The sequence below is a fragment of the Canis aureus genome, chromosome 37 (assembly GCF_053574225.1).
Source record: "Canis aureus isolate CA01 chromosome 37, VMU_Caureus_v.1.0, whole genome shotgun sequence".
Classification (NCBI taxonomy): domain Eukaryota; kingdom Metazoa; phylum Chordata; class Mammalia; order Carnivora; family Canidae; genus Canis; species Canis aureus.
In genome coordinates, this window is record NC_135647.1 from 12,049,993 (window position 1) to 12,072,747 (window position 22,755).

General features: G+C 44.9%; 1 protein-coding gene across 2 annotated transcripts in view; it reads right to left on the reverse strand.

Moving 5' to 3' along the window:
• The window catches only part of JARID2 (jumonji and AT-rich interaction domain containing 2), a 260,932-nt gene that overhangs the window by 132,320 nt on the left and 105,857 nt on the right, over positions 1–22,755 (reverse strand). For both annotated transcript variants that reach the window (XM_077885784.1, XM_077885786.1), the window contains one exon: positions 6,024–6,159. In XM_077885784.1, coding sequence (XP_077741910.1) covers positions 6,024–6,159 — 136 coding nt within the window. Of the gene's footprint in view, positions 1–6,023; positions 6,160–22,755 lie in introns of those variants that run through there.

Genomic DNA, 22,755 nt, shown 5'->3' on the forward strand with positions numbered 1-22,755 from the left:
CAAGCACAAAGTGACAGGGAAGAAGAGCCATGAGAGTTGTTTTCTGATTCACAAAACCGTGTTCTAAAGATGCAATCAAGTATCAACCAAATGGAAGGGTTATCAAGAAATGCCCGGAGTGCATCACTTAGGTCCAGGACTGACCACGAGAAAGACATCAAGCCTCTTTGACCCAACCATTTTCCAGGATAAAAATGTAGCTTTGTGTTGTTGTTGTTTTTTTAAAACAAAGAATGCATTTAAGTTGTTTAGTGAAGTGTATTTAACCCTCAATTTCGCCCAGCTCTTTTCACATGAAGTGTTGTCTCACACATCATGGGGGGCACAGAAGAATCTGAGGTTGGAATGTTCCAGAAAACCCAAGCTGCAGCCACTACTCAAGGGCAGCCTGAGCTGGCAGTGCCCACAGCTTACAGAGGACGTGGGCACTTAAGACATTAGCAGTTCCATTTGGGCAAAGCCTTGGGGTATAAGGCACTTTCTCCAGGAGGAAAAACAAAAAAAACAAAAAACAGGGACACCTAGGTGGTCTCAGCGGTTTAGCGCCTGCCTTCGGCCCAGGGTGGAGACCCGGGATTGAGTCCTGCATTGGGCTCTGCGCAGGAAGCCTGCTTCTCCTTCTGGCCTGTGTCTCTGCCTCTCTCTCTCTGCCCCTCTCTCTCTCTCTCTCTCTGGGTGTCTCTCATGAATAAATAAATAAAATCTTTAAAACAAACAAACAAAAACCAACAGCTAGACATGAACACTTCAGGCCCAAAGCGGAAGGGAGAGGTTTGTGTCTCTCTTCTCCCCCCCACCCCCAATGGCAGAAGGCAACCATACAACCAGGACAGTCTTTTCAAATATAGCTGTGTGATTAAAATTCCATTCGTGGGATGAAGTGCTGGGACTTCTCATTTGGACTCAGAAGACATTTTCTATTTTATGCAGTGGATGCTGAATTGCAGGAGTTGGGGCCATGTTTCATTTCACAGTCAAAACATCAGGAATCTTTGAGAAAGATTTTCAAAGAATTGAAAATTTTACTCCTTAAAGAAAACAAGGTGGCTGGGGAGGGAGGGTGGTGAGTTCCCCTGTGTCTGCACTTCCAACTGTGGCCCTTGATATCAATTGGCAGTTGTTGCCAGAAAGGCCCATCCCTCACCAACGAGGTGACAAGGCCGGTGGCCTTACTGGACTGCCAACCCAGTGGTTCAAGATGAACCTTAAAAATACAATTCTCTATCTCTAGGCGAAGAGAGGAAACAAATATATCCGTGCGCCGGTGACAGGCCTAAGGCGGGTACCCTAGCAGAAGGGGTGCCATCTTTTGATTCCCTCTATCAATTACAAGCTCTAATAAAGCCCAGAAACATGCCCACATTCATACTCACACTGTCTCCCCCACCCCACCCCCCTAAAGTGTCCTCCCCCAATGGAAGATCTCCCATTATTCTCCTTCCAAAGAAACGCCTATTAGAAAAAGTGTCCTCCTACAAATTCTTATTTTTAGAATGCTATCTTTACAGAGTGTTCCAAAATTACTTGTATCTAAGAGTTGGTTGAAAGCAAGGGAGCGCTGATGCAGAAAGCCGGGGTTTTAAAGTCTGGCTGCCAAGGACTACTTGTGTAAGCAAACGGCTAATCCACCCTGGTGTATCACTTCCTCATCTACAAAATGGTTTGTTCTGAAGATTAAAATGAGTGAAATGCAGATAAAGTGCTAGAATCAAAAGTGCGTCAATAGTGAATGCTCAATACAGACTGGCCATCACAACTACTGTAAGGTTCCAAGGAAAAGGATCCAGGGTCTCTTAAATCTACTCAAGACTCTCTGGCTGGCCAGAGGGCTTGCTTGATCTCAGATGACATTTATAGGAAGCAAATGAAACTCAAAATACAGCTAATAGCTCCCCTCTCTTACTGTGTAATTATGTGTACTCATTTGTGTAGCATGTTATTATTTAAATGTCCCTAATTTCAGCCCCAGTGGGCCAAGGGCCCTCAAAGAGTGGCCGAGGCCTCAGCCTCTGCCAGCCCTTCCCTAGGCTTTTGTCAAATTTATTACAGCCAGAAGAAGTGGCATTATCTACAGCAGGAAGCAGACAGACGGCTCTCACAATCAGCAAAAATCCGAGCACCGCCTCCCCCACGCCCGGCTATAACCCAACAGGCTATAATGAGGATTTCAATCCCTACACAGACAGGCTGCCAGGCTGTTCAGGACTCACATTCGCTACCTCTCCTAGGAGAAAACAAAAACCCTTGTTCCTTGTCAATTTAGAACCACAAAAGCAAGATTGATGGCAAACATGGATTTTGTGACATAAAATATGAAGTCTCCCTACAATCTTCTGTCTGCTTGGGTTATTATGACGACACGAGACCCACAGAAATGGGGCAGCAGAGCTCAGCCACTCAGATACAAGATGCCTTCTTTCTGTGTGCTGCTCAGACACCAGACACCACCCGCCTCACACAAGAAGGATGGAAGCATCATCCTAGCACGCCAACGATTCAGTGGAAATGATGTCAATTCATTCTCAAATTAGATAAAAAGTCACCTCACGCTCCTTCTCTTGGGGAAGGCAAGGTAGTATTTGTTTTCCCCCAGGAAACCCTGGCAGGATCAATAACCTAGAGACAACTTCTGAAAAGTGATCCGGGGAGGGGAATGGACCCCAAACGTCTTGTTTTCCACACTACTCCTTCAAAGATTCGGTGTGATTTTTCACCCCTTCTGCCTTTCCCAAATAAATGCTAGGTTCAAAGTTGTAGGACATGAGTTGTAATTTCAGTTCTGCTACTGCACAGAGGACAGATATGTGACCTTGAGGAAAAATCACCACCCAGAGCACTCACCAAGCCTCGCAAGGACATTTTATTCAGCTTACAGATGAAAACACCAGGGGCCTCAGAGGCAGGTCTCTACCCAGGTCCCCAAGCTGCAAAGCATGAAAATGGAGGCATGGGGGGGGGGGGGTGCGCGCCACAGGGACAGCAGCTATGCACCCCCGAACCTGGGCCCAGGCCCTCACTCTGATCCCTGTCCTCACGAGGGATGTGATCTAGGCACAGCTTCAAAACTCTACCACCAGACACGTTTCTGTGACAATTCACTCTGGACCAATGGATATCACTTTTATAAGAGAACTTCAAGAGGTTCTGTGACTAACCAAAACAAAGCAAAAAGCCAAAACTTTTCACCTTGCAGAGCTGTGAAAACCACTCTCCCCCCACTAACCCAGTCTTCATTTGCCCCACAGTGAAGAACCCCAAGATCGGGTGCTGTGATGTAAATACAGCCCAGGTCAAGGTCCTTCTACCACTCAGTATGTGAATGAGGACCACGAAGCGTCCACTATATAAGGAACATGCCTATGGGTACACAGAGAACATTGCTGGCAATCATCCCATCCCCACCATCTCCCCCCACCCCGCCAAAAACGTCTGGGATGCTCCACTGCTTTCTGCCTTCCCTGGACCATGCCCTCTAAGAGAACACTACTGAGGACTAGGACATACGTAGGACTTACTCCCCAGTCAATGACTCTGGTTTCCTGATCTCTCCAGTAGGCCCCCAATGAGAAAGCACACTTTGACCTGGTGGCTGCCTCTCAAAACAGGGAGATAGGTTCCCCTAGAAGTGTTATGGACATCCAGGATACACAGTAACAAGCATGTGGATGTGCACTGTCGGCTTGCACAAGCACCAGCAAGACCAGAAACGGGGATCTCCAGAGAGTCCTCCGTGTCTCAGTTATTTAAAAAGATACAAGAGGGCATCCTGGGTGGCTCAGCAGTTTAGTGCTGCCTTCAGCCCAGGGTGTGATCCTGGAGAGACCCAGGATCGAGTCCCACGTCGGGCTCCCTGCATAGAGCCTGCTTCTCCCTCTGCCTGTGTCTCTCTCTCTGTGTCTCTCATGAATAAATGAATAAAATCATAAATAAATAGATAAATGAATGAATGAATGATACAAGAGGGCAGGGCACCTGGGCGGCTCAATCGGTTAAGCATCTGCCTTCAGTTCAGGTCATGATCTCGGGGTCCTAGGATCCTAGGATCCCGTCCTGTGTTGGGCTCCCTGCTCAACAGGGAGTTTTCCTCCTCCCTCTCCCTCTGCGGTTCCCCCTGTTCATGCTTGCACACTCTCTCTCTTAAATAAAATCTTTTTTAAAAAATAAAAAAAAAAACACCCCAAGAAGACAAATCAGTCTTTATCAGCATGAAATAACAACTACCACAACAAAACCCCCCTTTTCTTTATGAAACTGATACTAGAACTCTTTAAAGTTTTCAATGATCCCCACAGAGCGGTCTTTGCCAGTGTTCGTAGAATTCCTTAGCATTGTCAAACCTTTGACAAAGCCAATTAAAAACGAGAGCTACCTTTGGTCGAGAGGCTAGCAGTACCTGTTACCTCTTGAAGGACTTCAGGTTTTGTTCTTTTACCTAAATTCCACCTTTATTTAAATCCTGGACACCTGGCTAAGGTGTCCTAAAAAGCTGGGGTTTTTTTCTCAGATGGGTTGGTGTTTTGGTTTTTGTTTTGTTTTGGTTAAGAGATTCTAAAACCTCTAAGGCATTACTGCTCCTACACAGCAGAACAAGCACGTGCCTTATCCACACAGTAAAATCTAAACTCACAGCTGTCCCTGCCCTATAGTAACATCAGGATGCAGGGATATTCTTTCCCCGTCCCACCCACACCCCGCACCACCACCCCGCCCCCGTACTCCCTGTCACACTCCCCTAAAAAACATAAAGCCAAACACTATGTTCAACGTGAAGCAATGACAAGAACAATTACATCACACAGGGGTCCGAATTCTAGGCTTCTGGCAACAAATTCTACTAATTTTGCTTTTACGTTTGTGAAAGATTGAAAAGAGGGAGGGCTATGCCCATATATGCGGATTCAGAGTTCAGGGGCTTCTTGTTTCAAGTCACACAGAAGAAAAGAGGGCCTGGGGTGGGTGGCAGGACAAACCATGGTGGCGTTCAGGGAGGGCATTCTTGAAAACCCTGCCATGGCTCAATGCACTTCCCGCCTGACAGCAGCAGTCCCAATAAGAGGCTCCCAGACAACCAACCTTACAACGAAGCAGCCTGGAAAGACCATAGAAGGTCTAAGTGAGCCTGTCCTTCTGCACCCAGGCAAGCTATCAAGTGCCTCCATTATGTCATGACTCTCACCCCACGACCAGAGCACAGGCTCAAAACAAAACAAAAAACACCACAACCTCCTCTCCCTTATCTCCTTGATTCCAAGCAAGTACAAACTAGAACGTGGTCAAATATTCACATTTATCCAGAAATTCTAAAGGACTAACAAGTACAAGACAGACTATGGAATGCCATCAGGGCCACATCCCCTGAAATAAAATACAGCCTGTAACCAAATACGTGTTCTGAAACGGTTACCACTGGATGATTTCAGCCCCATCACCCTAAACCTGTGAAAAAGAGACAGCAGAAGAAACTCAGAGAAGACTTAAGTTTCCTTCCAGGCTTCAAGGAGACATCTGATAACTGTACAGCTGTGCTCTCAAATGCACAGGAATTCTGTGCCACTGGATCCCTGCGGCCAGGTAACCACCTGCCTGGCCTGACCCACAAGGATGGAAGCAGGTACTTAGGAGGTTGCTGAACCAGACAGCAGGAAGGGCGGGAGGCACGCGGGACTCAAGCTACTTTCTATACAAACAGGGGAGAACCAGAAGCTCCACGGTACAGCGAGATCCAAGTTGAAAGATGGATATCCACAGAAAAACCCATCAGACTCACTCTACCTTCAACCCAGGACCTGGTAGAAAATCAGATCACAGCCTGGTCTGATCTATAGGGAACAGACTAATTAAGGCACCTCGCCAATTATATTACACAGACATAAAAATGAATCTATAAACCCAGTAGGATGTCCTAAATAACTACTATTTGGGGCCTAGCCTGAGAAGCACCAGCCGCCCGAAACACATCTCCGGTTCAGAAACAAGGCCGTGCCCAAATATACCATCCAATTCCAACAAAAGAGGCAACTCACCATTCACGGTTTTCAGGCTCCCAGGCAGGCCTTCCCCGTGCTGCCTCTTCTGGGCATTCTTGAATTCTTTCAGAGATAAATAAAGGACTTTACGTACCACCCTTTCTTCTGACCACGGAATCCCATCACTGTCATCCTGGAGAAACAGAAGAAAGACAGAAGAGAAATCACTTTTAAAAAAAAAAGGGGGGGGGGTAAGTAAATAAGAGTTAGAATAAACCTTGAAACAAAAAAAATCCAAACAAGTACCACACGCCTGAGACCAGGTCAGAATTCCATCCTGTGGTCCCATCCTGCTGAGGCCTGCTAATCTCCCAGCAAAAAGCTCACTCACAGACCTTACAGAAAGGGAGTGGAAGGAAGACAACCACCTGGCTTCCTTTATAAGCCCCGGGCCCCAATACCCTCATTAACCAGTAATAAGTGAAATTTCATATTCCTGGCAAAATGGAGAAAGAGGAGTCAAGCACACCCACCAGCAGAGATGTAATGAAGCCCTGTGCTGGAGTTTCACTGAGTAATGCCAGAATGTGTCCTGCCTTACAAGAATGTGCTGTGCTCTTCTAGAAACTGCTGCTGGTGTCACTTGGGGGGAGGGGGGTGGGGTGGTGCTGCCTTCAAAGAATTTACAATTCGGTCAGAAGAAATGAAACTGGATCTGTACTGACCGCTTATAGAATGAAGTCCTAAATGAAAGAGAGCACTGTGGGGGAGAAAAGACCATGAATCCTGGGAGAGTAGAGAATAGGGGGAGGGGTAGGACGTTTGGGAGGGAAGGGGTGATTTAAACGGGGGTGGGATACACACAGGTTAATAACAGGTCTTGAAGCTCTAATTTGAGTGGCTCCCTGATGTCTGTGGTATCAAATGCAATGCGAGCTCTTGAAAGGAGAGGAAGGGATGAAGGCCCGGTTCCGCAGCTGGGGGTTGGGGAAATCCAGAGAGCAAGCCACCATCTCAAGCCACCATCTCAAGCCACCATCTCAAGCCACTCAGGCAGTAACCACAGGGGGACAGAGCGGAGGCAAGCAGCAGCAAGAGCAGGAGCGGAGGGAGCCGCCTAGCAAGGAACTCAGAAGAGGGGCCAAGTCTGGAAATGCGGAGATAGTGGATCCGGACATTAGGCAGAGGTTAAGGGTTTCGGGGAATCAGCAAGAAGGTGTGCCTAAGGCTGGAAGTGCTGCCTCGCACACAGCAAGGACACAGCAGAGGATGGTCGCAGGTTCTCTCCTGTGGATACCTGCCTGCAGTCTGCTACTTGAAGAAGTCCTCACGTTCACACACTGACTTCAAGACTAAAGCATTTTATAACTGTTCACCTTAGAAAGATCAGAGCTTCCAGATATTTTGGGCCTTAGGAGAATAAGGAAAACATTAATGTCCTCAGCTAAAAGCAGGAGGGGAGGGGTGAATATACTTGGGTTCCTTTTGCTCAAACAGGAGGACTTCCACCTCAAGAGGCTGTTGTCCTGCATGTCCGACAGAATTGGTTTTTCCTCCCTAACACCCAGGTCCTGGAATACCTCTGTGGAACTAGGTAAGGGGGCTAGATGACCTGAGCACTTTCCCAGCTCTAGAATTCCTAAATTCTGCATAAACGCAAACTACATCTTAGAAACCCAACCACATGGAGACTCTAAGCCCTAAATAACTTTAGGCTGCAGTCCGGTTAAGCTGCCAGGATTTTCCCAGAAGGAGAGTAATTCTCCATCTTCTATAATAAGGGGAAGAGAACCTTGGGAAAGAAGAGCTAAAGATTTCCACCTCCCCCACCCCCACATCCTTCAACTCCTGCAGACCTTGCCAAGCTGAGATTTCCATTTGCTCCAGAGGAAGAAGGCACATCCTGTCTTCCTGGGGGCGCTCCCAAAAAAGGCAGAGAGCATCTACAAGGTCAGAGTTGGTTAGGCAAGGGTTGGTGGGTCTGAGGCTGCAAGAAGCCAACAAATGACCACAACCCTGAGGGAGAAGCATGCATGACTTCTTAACTGCTACTACATACAAGTCACGCTCTACCCCTAACACAACCCACAAAAGGTATACAAAAGAAGGTGAAGTCACTGTCCCGCCAGCTTCCTGAGCAGATTACTTGCATCTGGATGATTAATCATTAGCTCTTCTTGAAGTGAAAGACAGGCTGAAATCCCAGCTTCTCACAGCATCCAGAGAAGGCTGCCCTGCAGAATGCTCTCCGTCAGAACCAGATTCCTGTTCTCATCACTGACTGCTAATGTGATTCTAAACTATTATTTCCTACATGCCCAGAGTTTATAAATTATAAACCCCAAAGTCACTTTCAATGTAAAGTTCCTGCAGTGATTTACTGCGTCGTGTTCAGACTGGTGCCTTCATGACGACTTCGAGCCTCCACACAGGAGAATTATATCCCTACAACTAATGTCTCATTAAAACATAAACCACCTGCAAAAGCAAATGCATTTAAGGTTCGCATACTGACACAAGCAGCTTCGTGAAACCTATAAAGTACTTTAAATACAGGAGAAGCAAATCCATGACCCAGATTATGGGCTTTCAAATTCTAGTCATTTAAAAACTTTGTCCTGAAACCCAGGAGTTCCTTTCTATAAGGTACGTTGCCAGTCAAGCCTTGTCACCTCCCTCGATGTTGGCACAGGACACAAACCCAGTAGGTAAAGAAGTGGACTCTGTTCTGTTTCCAAGAGTTCAACAGGTGGGTAATAATTCTGAAATTAAAACTTAAGCTGTTCTGCACAGCCGTGGGGTTAATATGAATCACCCTACTCTGAGCTAGGAGGCTTGCACTCCTCCCCCCTAGGAGGATGCCAGATGCAGAAAGCACAGGTGTGCCTGCACCACGTGTGGTGGTCACACAGGGCTGGCCAGGAGGGGGTCACACAGTAGGCCTGCAAGAAGGTACCTCAGTCCAACACTTACTCTGCTGTAGCCTTACCTGTCGTTCAGAGCAGCCAAGGGCAGAGAGCCCTACAAAAAGCCTAGGCAGACTATCGTTACAGGTCAGGTGAAATCAAAATACAGACACTTAAGAGTTTATTACCTTTTATTCCCCCCTCTTCAATAGCGGTCTCATTTTTTTTTTTAATTTGACAGAGGGAGAGTGCGTGCACAAGAGAACACAAGCAGGGGGAGTGGGAAATGGAGACAAGGGAGAAAGAGACTCCCTGCTGAGCAGGGACCCAGACATGGGCCTCCATCTCAGGACCCCAGGATCATGACCAGGGCCATAGGCAGATGCTTAACCACTGAACCCCCAGGTGCTCCTAATAGTGGCCTCATTTAATCAACCATTTAAATAATGTCTGCATGGGGTCGGGAAGTACTGTTCACCACAGATATCCCAGCCTGCCAGACAGAGTAAGAGTTCAATTAAAATTTCTGGGAACAGGGATCCTTGGGTGGTGCAGCGGTTTGGCGCCTGCCTTTGGCCCAGGGCGTGATCCTGGAGACTCGGGATCGAGTCCAACGTCGGGCTCCCGGTGCATGGAGCCTGCTTCTCCCTCTGCCTGTGTCTCTGCCTCTCTCTCTCTCTGTGTGTGACTATCATAAATAAATAAAAAATTAAAAAAAAAATTTTCTGGGAACAACAAAGACTCAAGTTGAAGCTCACTCTTCCCACTACTTTTACCCCCACTTGGCCTGCCTGCTGGCCCCTAACCTTTACAAACATTCAGGATGTTTTAAGTGGAGTGCTTGAAATCCTACAATTTTCTTGACTCAAATCACCTGCTATCCCCTATCCTCCATAAAACACTTCCCACAGTGGTAATCCAAAAGGATTGGCTACCTCGTCCTCCAACTACCCAGTTCCCAGCAAGAAAATGGCACCCATCTAGATATCCACCTAGATATCCATCCATCTAGACCATCCTATGGTCTCATAGGACCCAAACTTGATGACCCATTCACAATCCTTTACCTTCAGCTAAATACAGACCAATTCATTCACAAAACACCTGGACACTTGCTTTTCCTCCACCACGACATCCACATAGGCTCCCTTTCCTCTCTAATCCTCCAGGATTCTCACATTCTCTTTACCCTGCACCCTCTACATTCAATTACGCATTCCCAAATCACTATTTTCAAAACCATCTGATAGTCCACTCATGCCTCAGTGTTCAAAATTCCTAATTATCCCCCTTTGACCTTCCCGAGACCCCTTCGGGCCACAGGACTCTCCCTTCTCATCAGGGATCCTCCCTGATTTGACAGCGCGGCACTGAACAGGGAGAGATTCTTTCTTGGCTTCCTCTGGGCCACTTCCCCAGAACCAAGTATCCAGTCCATTCTGGCTTACTGGTCAGTTTAACAGAGGAAGGCACAGGAGGTGCTGTAGCCACAGATAAGAGGAACCCAGAAGCTTCATTCTGATGCAAATTAAGTTGCCCAGAGTGTGTGTCAGTTCTTTTTATGCATTTCCTTAAAGACTTTTTTTTTTTAAAGCTATGGCTATTGGGACATCAGTAAGATCTCTAAGTTTTTACATTTTCACCAAATTATTGGGGAAGTGCGATGCAAGCCCCAGACAACATACAACCTTCCCTTACTCCCATCCCCTGATTTCTTAACCTGAATTTCCCCAATTCCAAAACACTTTGCAAATACTGCCATAGTAAGAATATCTGGTGCACTAACAAGATTTTTTTTAAGGGAAGTAAAAAAGGAAAAACACCATCCAGATCTAGATTTACTTTGCTATTCTGACTGCTAAAAAAAAAAAAAAAAAAAAAAAAAAATTCACTTCTTTGGCAAATGGAAAATTGAGTATTAAAGCCTTTAAAAGTTAAGTGACAGGGTTTTCTTTTCATTTGAAAAACGTCTGCCATTCTTTGAAATAACTGGAGAATCTCTTATCAAAAATGGCAGCTGGTCAGGAATTAAACTTGAATGCTTATGGTCATAATCTTTTTTATTAAGAGAAAAGGGCACAGCATAACCCTTTGGCTGCTCCATTTTGTAACAGACATGCGAGAAAATAGAGTGCTGGGCCAGCACGGGAAGACACTGCACTCCTTGTTGGCATAGAGCACCAACGAACAAACCTCCAGAACTGGGCAGCCCGGGTGGCTCAGCGGTTTAGTGCCGCCTTCAGCCCCAGGGCATGATCCTGGAGACCCGGCATTGAATCCCACGTCGTCGGGCTCCCTGCATGGAGCTTGCTTCTCTCTCTGCCTCTCTTTCTCTCTGTGTTTCTCATGAATGAATGAATGAATGAATGAATGAATGAATGAATAAATAAATAAGACATTAAAAAATAAAATAAAATAAAATAAAATAAAATAAAATAAAATAAAATAAAATAAAATAAAATAAAATAAAATAAAATAAAATAAAATAACAAACCTCCAGAACTCACATCCAGGTTAGAGATTATAAAGCTTACCACCAACTCCTTTCAGCTTAAAATGGGGTGGAAAAGGAAGTAATCACAAAACTCTTTATTTAAAAAAAAAGAGGAGTTTCAAGGTCTTGCCCAAAGGTCAAAAAGCTAGAGAGAACCCAAAGCTGGCATGTGTGGTCAGTGGGGTCCACACTACACGGCAGGTGCCCCAAGAGAAGTTCAAAACTCGGAAATTCAATTCTTAAAGGGAAAATGTCAAGCACGTAATTCACGTGAACTCCTACTAAATGAAAGCAAAATTAAAATTACTCATTTCAAGAGGTAAATGGAAATATTATATGAAAAAAAAATAAACACAAACCTAGAACCATTCATGAGTACTAGCTGGAGATTAGTAAAATAACAGGAGGGAGGGGGATTTTCTCTCATTAATTTCTGCAGTTACTTCGTCTCACTGGGACGAACAAGGGTTCTAAGGTCATCTCTCAAGACATCCTCATGTAATCTGTCCATGTCTCGGTATTTCTTATGGTTTTAAATTCAGGCCACCTTGTTTCAGGAGGGGGAAAATGAGAATGGAAATGCATGGGTTGGAGGGATATGTTTCTGATTTAAAAAAAAAAACAAAAACAAAAGGGAACCCAAAACTTTTTCTGACAATTACAATTATTTAAAAATGAAATACGGCCCATCCAAAGGAAGATACCTAACGTCCTCTCACTTGTGAGCAAACTATGTAAGAGATTCATGCATCACAGGTAGAATGATAATCATACCAACTAAGGGCATCGTTAATGATGATATAGGACAAATGGTGCAAACCAGGACACAGGTCAACCAACCAATTCACCAGGTCCCTCCTGGCATATACGAATCCAATTAAGAAGAAAAGGTCTAATACCCAACAGATAATTTTTAACCACATCACCAAAGAAAAATAAAGCCAACACCCAAGACATACTAGTAATGCAGTGTGATACACGCTTGCGCTTTAAACTGAAATTCAAAACCTCCCCTTTGAGGTTTTAAAGGTCAACCTGCTGGTGGGGGGAAGAGGGTTCCCCTTTGGACTGGCACAGTTAAAGATGGCATTACATCCCAAAGAAAACACTCCTGCTTCCACAGAGAGAGGGCATAGGAAATCCAATGTTCTTCACAGCCTCTTGCAAGTACAACAAGCAGATATGGAAAGGGTGGGGGGCAGGGGATTGCGAGGGAAGAGAATTCAAAGCTAGGAAGACCTCCTAACATGAAACCTCCGTATTACAGGCTTACACACGTGCTAAGACAAATGGTTATATGTCTGGATTACAAGGAGCCACTGGAAAAGTGAACCAATACCACCACCATGGTCATACAGCCTCTCTTTATGTGCCTTGCCAAGGCTCTGGGAAGCCAGGAACTTGAAACTTTCTACCCCTTTTAAAATGAAAAGGGCATGCCATGGCCCAATCCCAATGTTCAACCCTACCCTAAATTGGATTAGCAAGAAAAAAAGCACCTTGTGCTTTTTCTTTCCTTGTGGGAGGGAAGAGAATTGGCGAGGGAGGTCGGGGGGTCCTGACTGGTGCAGAGCCCAGTCAGTTTCGAGACAAGATTTGGAAGACTTGGGGCCCCTGGGTGGCTCAGTGGTTCAGTGTCTGCTTTTGGCTCAGGTCGTGACCCCAAGGTCCCGGGATCGAGTACCCCATGGGGCTTCCTGCAGGGACCCTGCCTATGCCTCTGCCTCTGTCTTTCATGAATAAATAAAATCTTTAAAAAAAAAAAAAAAAAAAAGATTTGAAAGACTGGGTTTTTGAGGGAGATGGGGAAGGAAGAACAAATAGTGCTTTCCTCATTCCAGGGAAAAATGACCAGAAACCTCTACATGAATGCCTTTTCAGGACAAATTCTGCATACACCTGTTAAGTCAGCCTACGTAATCAAATTTGTTGCTATTTGAAATGCCAGCCTCTTCCATGAAGTTTGAGAACAATGAAAGCAACCCCCCCACAAAAAAAAACCCGGGGGGGTTGGGGACCTTGCGTTGATTCTTGGCACAGATTCCACATAAACAAGGATTTACAGAGCCAAAAATAAATGAGAAAGTATTGAAAAATGTGAGCAGAACTTAGGCTAAAACTCATACTTCTTCCCTTTCAACAAAATAATCATGTCTTCTCCATTACAAATCTCCATTTCTCAAATCAACTAGCTAATCCATTTTTTTAATTCTGTGAAATGGATCAACCGTCAATACTGACAGTATCAAAGAAAATTCAGGGGAATATTCACATCTAGAAAGATGACAAGCAATCAGGAAACCACGGACTTAACTGAACTTTGTGAATGATGTTGCTCTGCCTGGACTTTAAATTAAAAGCACTTCCAGCAACAAATTTTCCTCAGACAGATACGCTTCCTGGGATAAAGTAAACGGCCTGAAAATGCTTATGCTAGGAGAGTTTTACTTCTTCCAAACTCCCATTAAATAATGTGTACTTATCTTTGATTACTGCCTATTTAAAAAAAAAAAAAAAAAGCCACAGCTGAAATTGGATTAAGAACTTCTGCTGAAAACGATTTATTGCATAACACACAACTCTGACAGCCTGATTCTCCGGCCACCAACTGAGCCTTTATAAAAATCTGCTGGGCAGCTGCCAAGTCAGCTCTTTTGCGTCTGAGCATGTCACATTGCTGTTGTCAAGACAGCGGCAGCAAGGGCTTCAACATCCTCTCGTTCGTGGTTAAATGGTGCAGTCAGGGAATGGCACCAGGGCTGGCGACACAGCCTTCCAGCTTCCCCGAGCACTTCATCTGACAGTTTGTTGTTTAGACATCATCAGAAAGACCCAAAATCTACAGCAGGATTACCTCCAAGAATCCAGCAGATATCGAGGTTGAACATCTACCTTCAAGTGTAGAGAAATGGGGAAAGCGAGAAAATCAAGTTACAGAGAAATGCTTGACCAGGGTCTTCGGAAAAACCCAGCAGAATGAAGGACGACTTGGCATCAGCAGTGCCAAGGGGGTGAGTATACAAGGACTTCATCTGGGACTAAGTTATGAACAAGAAAGTTCCCAAAGGAATTCTAACCAAATTGGATCTTTTCACCATTAAATCCCTTTTATGTGAAGAATGCATCCCTCTCTGCCCCAAATTCCCCAAGGAGCACTAACCACTGGCTACATGTGGCCATTTACAATTAACTTAATTACAATGAAAAATTAAGTTCCAGGGGCACCTGGGTGGCTCAGTGGTTGAGCATCTGCCTTTGGCTCAGGTCATGATCCTGGGGCCCTGGGATTGAGTCCCACGTTGGGCTCTCTCATAGGGAGCCTACTCCTCCCTCTGCCTATGTCTCTGCCTCTCTTTGTGTGTCTCTCATGAATGAACAAATAATAAAGTTTTTTTTTTTTTTAAGTTAAGTTCCAAGTTGTACTAGATACATTTCAAGTGTGTCCCAAAATGAACAACACAGCTACGGAATTTTTCCATCATCATTGGAAGCTCCCATGACTAACACTGTTCTAGAGCATCCATTTGCCTTTCATTGGATATGGTTTCAAGGACTGTGTGCTACCTCCTACTGCATTTCCATAATGTCCCTGAGATTCTTCAACATATGTACCTTTATGCTCTGCTTAGCAGAAAAATTCCAGAATATTAAATAGTTTGCACAAGAATCCAAGTCTAAGGATTGAGGAACCATTTGAATTACAGATTCCCACCCATACAATGCTCAGGGAAATGGCTGCAATCCTCTCAGCTGCATGGGGCCTTCCAGGTTTGCAGGGGACAGATATGAATTCTGAGGATGAACTGCAACACTTTTCAATCTACAAGGAGGCCCTAAAGACACACCTCTTTACCCCTTTTTTGCCTTCAAATCATTTTCTAAGGAATCTCCTACAAAATGAGTCCTCCAGGAGAGGCCTGAGTGGCTCAGTTGGTTGAGCTTCCCACTCTGGACTTCGGCTCAGGTTGTGATCTCAGAGTCCTGGGATCCAGCCACACATGGGGGCATCAGGCTCAGCTTGGGGATTCTCCCCCCCCCGCCCGCCCCCCCTGCTTCCCCCTTACTCCCACTCACTCGCGTGCTCGCTCTCTTAAAAGAATAAATCATTAAAATAAATCCTCAAGGATTGAAACTAGACAAAGGCAGCCCTCATCAGCCAGTTTCCAAGCACCAACAGAGTGGCCCAAACCATGAAGAGTGATTGGTGCCCCACCCCTCTCCTCTGCCAGGACAAGTCAAGGTTATGGGCCTCTAAGCCATGGTGAGGGGGTCAGGGCAATTTTTACACTTCTGTTTCTTCCCTTAGGTCCCAGGACACTGATGGTGACATTTTAGGAGCTGAATCAATAGCTGACTGATTTGCTGGCTTTTTTGGCTCAGCAGTGCCCCCATCCAGGAAGTAAGTATAAGTGTACGTTCCTGCCCAGGAGACAAACTACATTTGAGAAGCAATTCAGTTACAAGCCATTAGATTTTGGGGCTTTTTATGGGAACTTTTCAAACTATCATAAAGCACACAAATAAACATGCCCTCGGACTGAAGGTAAATTAACACTGTGCTGCATTTGTTCCAATACATTTTATCCCCTTTTTTTCATACCCTCCAGCCCTCTGCAGAGGGCACAACCACTCTGCAACTGCCCCATCATTTATAGGTACCTGTCTCCACAATTTTAACATCCGTATCCCTCCCCATTAGCACTTAGCACTAATGATAAATGTAGACCACTATGTGGCAGGCCATATACCACGGGTTTCTTGCACATACTCTCCTCCCCATTTTACAACTGGCCAGTGAAGTATTATCATACAAACATTTGCAAATGACTGACCTTAGGCACTAAGGTATTAAGATGGATTCCCCCCATCCTAATTAGTTTTACTCCAGAGTACCTACTCTGGGCCCTCTCCATCTTTGTGCTCCCAACACATGGCAAGAAGTTCAGCACACACTATGTATTCAAAACCATTTCTTGCGAGTGAGCACTTATAAACAGATGGAAAACAGAACAGGAGCCTCAAGGTAAGAGGGACCTGGACTCCAATTCTAGAACTCTGGTTGCCTCATAGGTAGAACAAAATGACCAAGAGAGCGATCGCCAACTTGAGCATCCATGAGAAACCTTGAAAACTGCCCCCACCCCCGCATTGTGGGCCCCATCTTCAGTTTCTCCCAGGTGATGCTGCGGGCCCGGGGGACCACAGGCGAGCCGTGGGGTAGAGCGGACTCCCATCCTGCCTAGGAAAACTGTTCTCACTGCCATGAAAAGCACGGTAATTACCAAATCTAATGCAAACTTTCTACTGGTACCTGATCCTCCACTGGCTTTCCGGTTTCCTCTCCCCCGACCATTTTTAACTAGGATTTTTCTGCCCTTCCCAATCTGTAATGATCTTAATATCCGTGACTACTAATGCATTTTCTTGACAATCTTTTCCTCTCCCCTGCCCCTACCACCTTGTGAGATTTCTACCTCAATGATCCCTCCTACCGCCTTCCTGGCTACCCATAATTTGGAATCTTAAGCAGGACTTGGCACCTTCTCATTCACCTCCACTCCCTAAATCAGATATAATGCTATTTATCTTTCCACTCCTTGGCTACAGACATAAAACATGCTCTCCTCTCGGGTCTTACAGAAGAGACCTTTAAAAATGACTGCCACCAACCAATCTCTAGTCCACCCATCCTTCCCACACAGTTTTTCTCTACAAAACACAGCTGCGTGATTTGCTTTCTGAAACCATCAATCTGGAGCACCTGGGTGGCTCAGGGATTGAGTGTCTGCCTTGGGCTCAGGTCGTGATCCCGGGGTCCTGGGATTGAGTCTTGCATCAGGCTCCCCACACAGACCCTGCTTCTCCCTCTGCCTATGTCTCTGCCTCTCTCTCTCTCTCTCTCTCTCTCTCTGTGTGTGTGTGTGTCTAATGAATAAGTGAATAAAATCTTACAAATAAATAAATAAATACAACTGTCAATCTACATCATTCCTTCCCCTACACAAAGGCCTTCCATGGCTCCCACTGGCTACCACAGGAGAGATTTACAAATTTCTCAAAATGGCCTACAAAAACTCTTTTATAAATCACCCCAATTTACCTCCTAGGCTGTAATTCCCCAACTCTCAATGCCCACTCCCCACCCCCCCACACACACAAACTGAACAAGAGGTGACAGCTCTCTCATCTTGCATCTGCCTCTCAAAACGAATACCAGGAAATCAGAGTACTGGTGTTTATTAACTAAATATTCACCGTGACTTCAGTAATTCCACAGAAGATAAAGAATAGACTTTCTAAATGTACCAATAAGACTCCATTCTCAATTCATTTTCATATCAATACTTTGGTACCAAGAAGCACAGTCAATTAGGCTCAAGAGTCAATCAGACCCAATTTACCACCTATGTCTGTTTCATTATTTACCCACAGCTTGGTTTTATATCGCATAGAATGCATGATTCTATGTGACCAGGACCCTCTACAGAAGAGGATAATAATTTTCAAACTGATGGACTTCCTACAAGTTAATCTAGTCCTTGTCCAATGACAAGATTTAACTCCATCACTATTTCACAGTGTTTTGCAAAAGTCATCATTATTTCTGCCACCTAAACAGAACTGGAAACCTTCCTTGGTTCCTGCATCCAAACCATCTCTAAGAATTCCCCTTTCATGCAGGACAAGATTTCCTGCAGTTATTTCTCTCTATAAAATCTGATGTACTGGTGTGCGGGTTCAATGAAGAGTCTCATGTTTACCTATAGGTTCACAAAGTGCCCCCCAAAGTCACGAGGGCTGACCCTCAACAAAGGTGACACTGCATGCATACAAACTCACTTTAAAGCAAAGCTGTTAGGGAAAGCAAATATGGCTATCTGGAAGCAAAGTCATGATTCTTCCTCTGCTGACATTTCACAGTGATAAGAGAAAACTCGTGTTATAAGCAAAGTGGATGTAAGTAGCAGCTTAACCATTTACACTTCAGGCGGTATGTGTGAAAGAATAAAGCAGAAGCAGGCAGAGGACAATTCCACTCCAAATAGGAAACCACTGGAGAGTTTTGAGCAAAGAAATAATGATTTGATCTACATTTTTTAAGTTGCCCACAGGCTGCTCTGTTGAGAACAAACCACGGCAGGGTGGGCTGGTGAAGTAGGGAAGCAGGGAAGGGAGGCCTCAAGACAACTGCCCATAGGAGAGGGGAAGACCACGGTGGGACAAGTGGCTGCCACTGCGGGTCACATTCCAGCAACATTCAGAAGGTGGGAGCCAACTTGGTGCTTATCTGGAATGTGTGATAAAGGGGGAGTTGGGGCAGCTCAGTGGGTGAAGCATCTGCCTCCAGCTCAGGTCATGATCCTGGGGTCCTAGGATAGAGCCCCTGGGTCAAGGTCCCTGCTCAGCGGGGAGTCTGCTTCTCCCTCCCCTCCCCCCTGCTTGTGCTCATTCTCTCTCTCAAATATTTTTTTAAAAAATAAAGAAAAAAGGGAGAGAGTCAAAGATAAACTCAAAAATCTTTCATCTCAGGAAATGGAGTTACCTCTGGGCAAAGGGAAGGCACTTCTGAGAAGACTACTCTGGAACAGAGAGAAGGGAAGAAGCAGAGTTTAGTTTTTAGGCATCCTAGTCTGAGTTACTTATCACTTGCCCTTAGGAGAGGTCAGAGTTCAGGCCTTGGATCAGATCAGGACTAGAGATCTCAACATAACCACAGTAGTTTAAAAAAGCGTGTTTTTGTATACCATAATTTATAAAAGGGCAGAAAACACAGTTTACCGGTCCATGTAAAAGTTAGGAACGAAGTCCAATAAAGGACTGGCTGAGGACGAGTCATTTTATGGTGAAGAAGGTTTTTAGGGCCTTAGGGAAAATGATGCTTTAAAATAGTGAGTGAAGGCAGAGGGGTGACCACAGGAGAAGAAATTAGAGGTCTCACTAGAGTCATTCTATAAAAATCCATTGGACACCACAGCCCTAATTCACCAATGATGGCAGGTCAATATGGTGGCAGTGGTCAACACAGGTGACACTGGGGTTCATGAGCAGCTGATGGTAAGAAAATTCTACTCAGCTCTGTGAAGTCCTAAATAAAATCAATCACTCCATGGGGGCGGGAGGGGGGGTGTTGGCATCCCTTCCTCTCTTGAGGCTTCACATGCAAATAAGGAAAATGACAAACATCCACCCCAAACAGAGACAGGTAACCAAGAAGACAGGGGGCTGAGGCCTTTGCTCACAGGTAGTCAAAATATGGTCACAAGATGGCCCAGAGAGGACTATGCAGTGAAGTTTTCAAGAGGTCACAAAACAAACATTTGTGTGGAGTTACCAACTATACCCTGTTCTCTCTCAGATGGGTCCAGGAAGGTTCCAGAGTAGCTCCTTCTGGATGCCAGCAACTGGGGGGACCCATAGACACAAAGGCTGTTGGAGACAAAAGAGCAGAACACTACAAAATCCAAAGGAATAAACCCTAAGACCTGGAGAGAGGAAAGAGAGAAACACCTTTATGTGACCTGCTGCCATGAGTCACACCCCACTGCTCCAACTATGCTGTGCTTTTTCTTTGTGGATTCCTCCTTCAGTAAACCTGGAGCACCTGAAGCAAAGATTCTCACCTTCAAAATTCTCTTCACTGGTTTACCAAAAACAAAAACCCCCATATTCTTATCTTCCTAATAAAAATAAGTCTTTTTCTCATCGTCCCAATAAGAGGACATGTGTTCAGATTTGAGCAGCCCCAGAAGCTCTTATCTAGAATGCTACAGGTGGGTCAAGGTTGACTGCCCTGGAAACCCCCATGAGGAGCTTTATCAAGTACAGACCTCACCTCCCTTCTGACTTTGCTGATTGGGGTTGTGGCATGTGCCCCGAGATTTTTAATAAGCCCAGAATCACACCTCTAGGACACAGTCCTGGGACCACCCACCTATAGACACTCCCACCCTCGGTGAAAGGCAGTCTCACAGCATTAATAGAATCTATATTCTGACAACTCCCCAACATCGATCCATGTATATACATTAGGAGCTTCAGTAATGGTTGAGCAAATGAAGCTAAGAAAACAAAGAAACTCACATTAACTATGGAAAGAGCTATTGAAATAGCCCCAGAACATCCTAATACACTGCTGACTGTTTTTACAGAAATTCTCTAAGATCAGGCATTCTGTATTCTCTGAAATAGTGTGTGTGTGTGTGGGGGGGGGGGGGGGGGCTTTAGCAGATACTCAAGCTTTTGTTCCTTGAAACATAAACCAAACACCTACTAGCTTGAAGGAAGTGAATTGAACAGCTATAAACTACTCAAAGTTTCCAGAGGTCCCAATGAATGAGGGATACCCTGCATGTCTGAGTCAGAGAATGGTTCTAATTTGCCAATAATAAATACAAAAATAACATCTCAGTACAAGTATCATGAGGGATGCCTGGATGGCTCAGTGGTTGAACGTCTGCCTTTGGCTCAGGATCCTGAGGTCCTGGGATCAAGTCCTGCCTCAGAATTCCCACAGGGAGCCTGCTTCTCCCTCTGCCTATGTCTCTGCCTCTCTCTGTGTCTCTGATGAATAAAGTATTTTTTTAAAATTTACAAGTATTAAGAAACCAGGTTAAGACTGCTACAGATTTAATTCCATCAGGAGGGGACAGATTTGAAGTGTAGATACTCTCTGACCCAATATCCCATCATAAGGAACAAAACTAAATTGGGGTCAACTTCCTAGGGGCGGGGGGGGGGGAGAAGCCTCCACACATTCTTTGAGTTTTTCTTCTCATTTACCCAAATCTCAAGCTACTGCCAAATAATCCTAGATCCCAAGTTACTACCTGAAGGACACAGCTGAAGCATCTACTCCTCTTCTTGTACAGTCAGAGCAGGGAGATGGTGAGGCTATACATTCTGGGAAACGTCCTGCTCACCAGTAACATATAATTCCACTTTTGTCTCCAGAGAGACTGATTGGCCTGCCGGCTCTCTTTTTGTTCCTAACATTCCCCAGTTATCAGGGTAGCTTTCAAAAAGAACTTCTCTAACTCCACACACAAGAGAAAAAAGATCTTGTCCTCCTAATAGGATAGTAAGGGATGGATTTTATCTTTAAAATTGATGTAAAACTGGGGGGGGGGGGGGGGGGGGCGGGTAGCCAAATAGAAAACACACACGAATTTTTAATGGCCAGTTGAGGTTCGACAAACTTTTTCAGCCCATTTTACAAAAGCCCTGACCTCAAAGAAAACACTTTCCAAGCCTAACATACATGCCCACACAAAGAAACACAGCAGGCACTCCCCAAGGGCCAAAATAAAATGCTCTCTAGTAATTACCATAAATAGAAAAGGAGATCAGCTTCCTGAGTCAGAGTAAAGAGTACAAGAAAAACCACCAGCAACAAAAACATCATAAACAAAATTACATGGCCAGCAATAAACCAGGAGGAAAGCAGAATTGCTTCTCAGTGAGATGCAAAGGAACACATCTGGAAGAGGCTTCCACAAGAGGACAGATCCATGAGCCTGCAGAGAGGACTGTGAGGGTGTAACGTGCTGGTACCTTCCTTAACTAGGTGGAATGCAATGACCATTCCTTTTCTTTGGTACAAACAGAAAAGTTTCTGAAAAACCCAACAAATAAACTACAGCTTAGTATTTGAGAAAAGAGGTCTCATTAATCCGGGCATTTATTATTTCCCCTAAATTTGATATAATTTCCCAATTTCCTTTTGATTTTTTTTTTTTTTTTAATCAATGAAGAGGGCCACCTGGGTGGCTCAGTGGTTGAGTGTCTGCCTTTGGCTCAGGTCGTGATCTCCAGGTCCTGGGATCTAGTCCCATATCGGGCTCCCCATAGGGAGCCTGCTTCTCCCTCTGCCTATGTCTTTGCCTCTCTCTGTTTCTCACGAATAAATAGATAAAGTCTTATTTAAAAAATCAATGTAGGAAATTAAAGATCCTCCCTTAAAAAACAGCCTGAGAACCTTACAAATGAGGACGTGTGTGTATGTGAAGCAGCTGCCCATCAGATCAACCACACTAGCTCTCACTGTGATTATGAGGTTATCAGCTTGAAATTATGATTTAAGTTCATGGACATGTACTGTATAAATCACATCCAAAATGAACCTGTGATTAAAGAGAAGCAACACAGACAATACTAATGAATGAAGAGCATAAAAATAAGTCTGCACAGATGCCTCATAATCCTCACTAGCCTGTAAATGGTATTCACCTGACCAGGAATTGTTCTATTATGAAAACAGCATCCTTAATCACTGCAAAATCCAGTGTTATCTCTACTTAGGGCTGTTTACCATATATTCTGGGCAGCCTTTTATATTTGTTTTAAAGGTTTATTTATTTATTAGAGAGAGATTCCCCAGAGGACTCTGCAC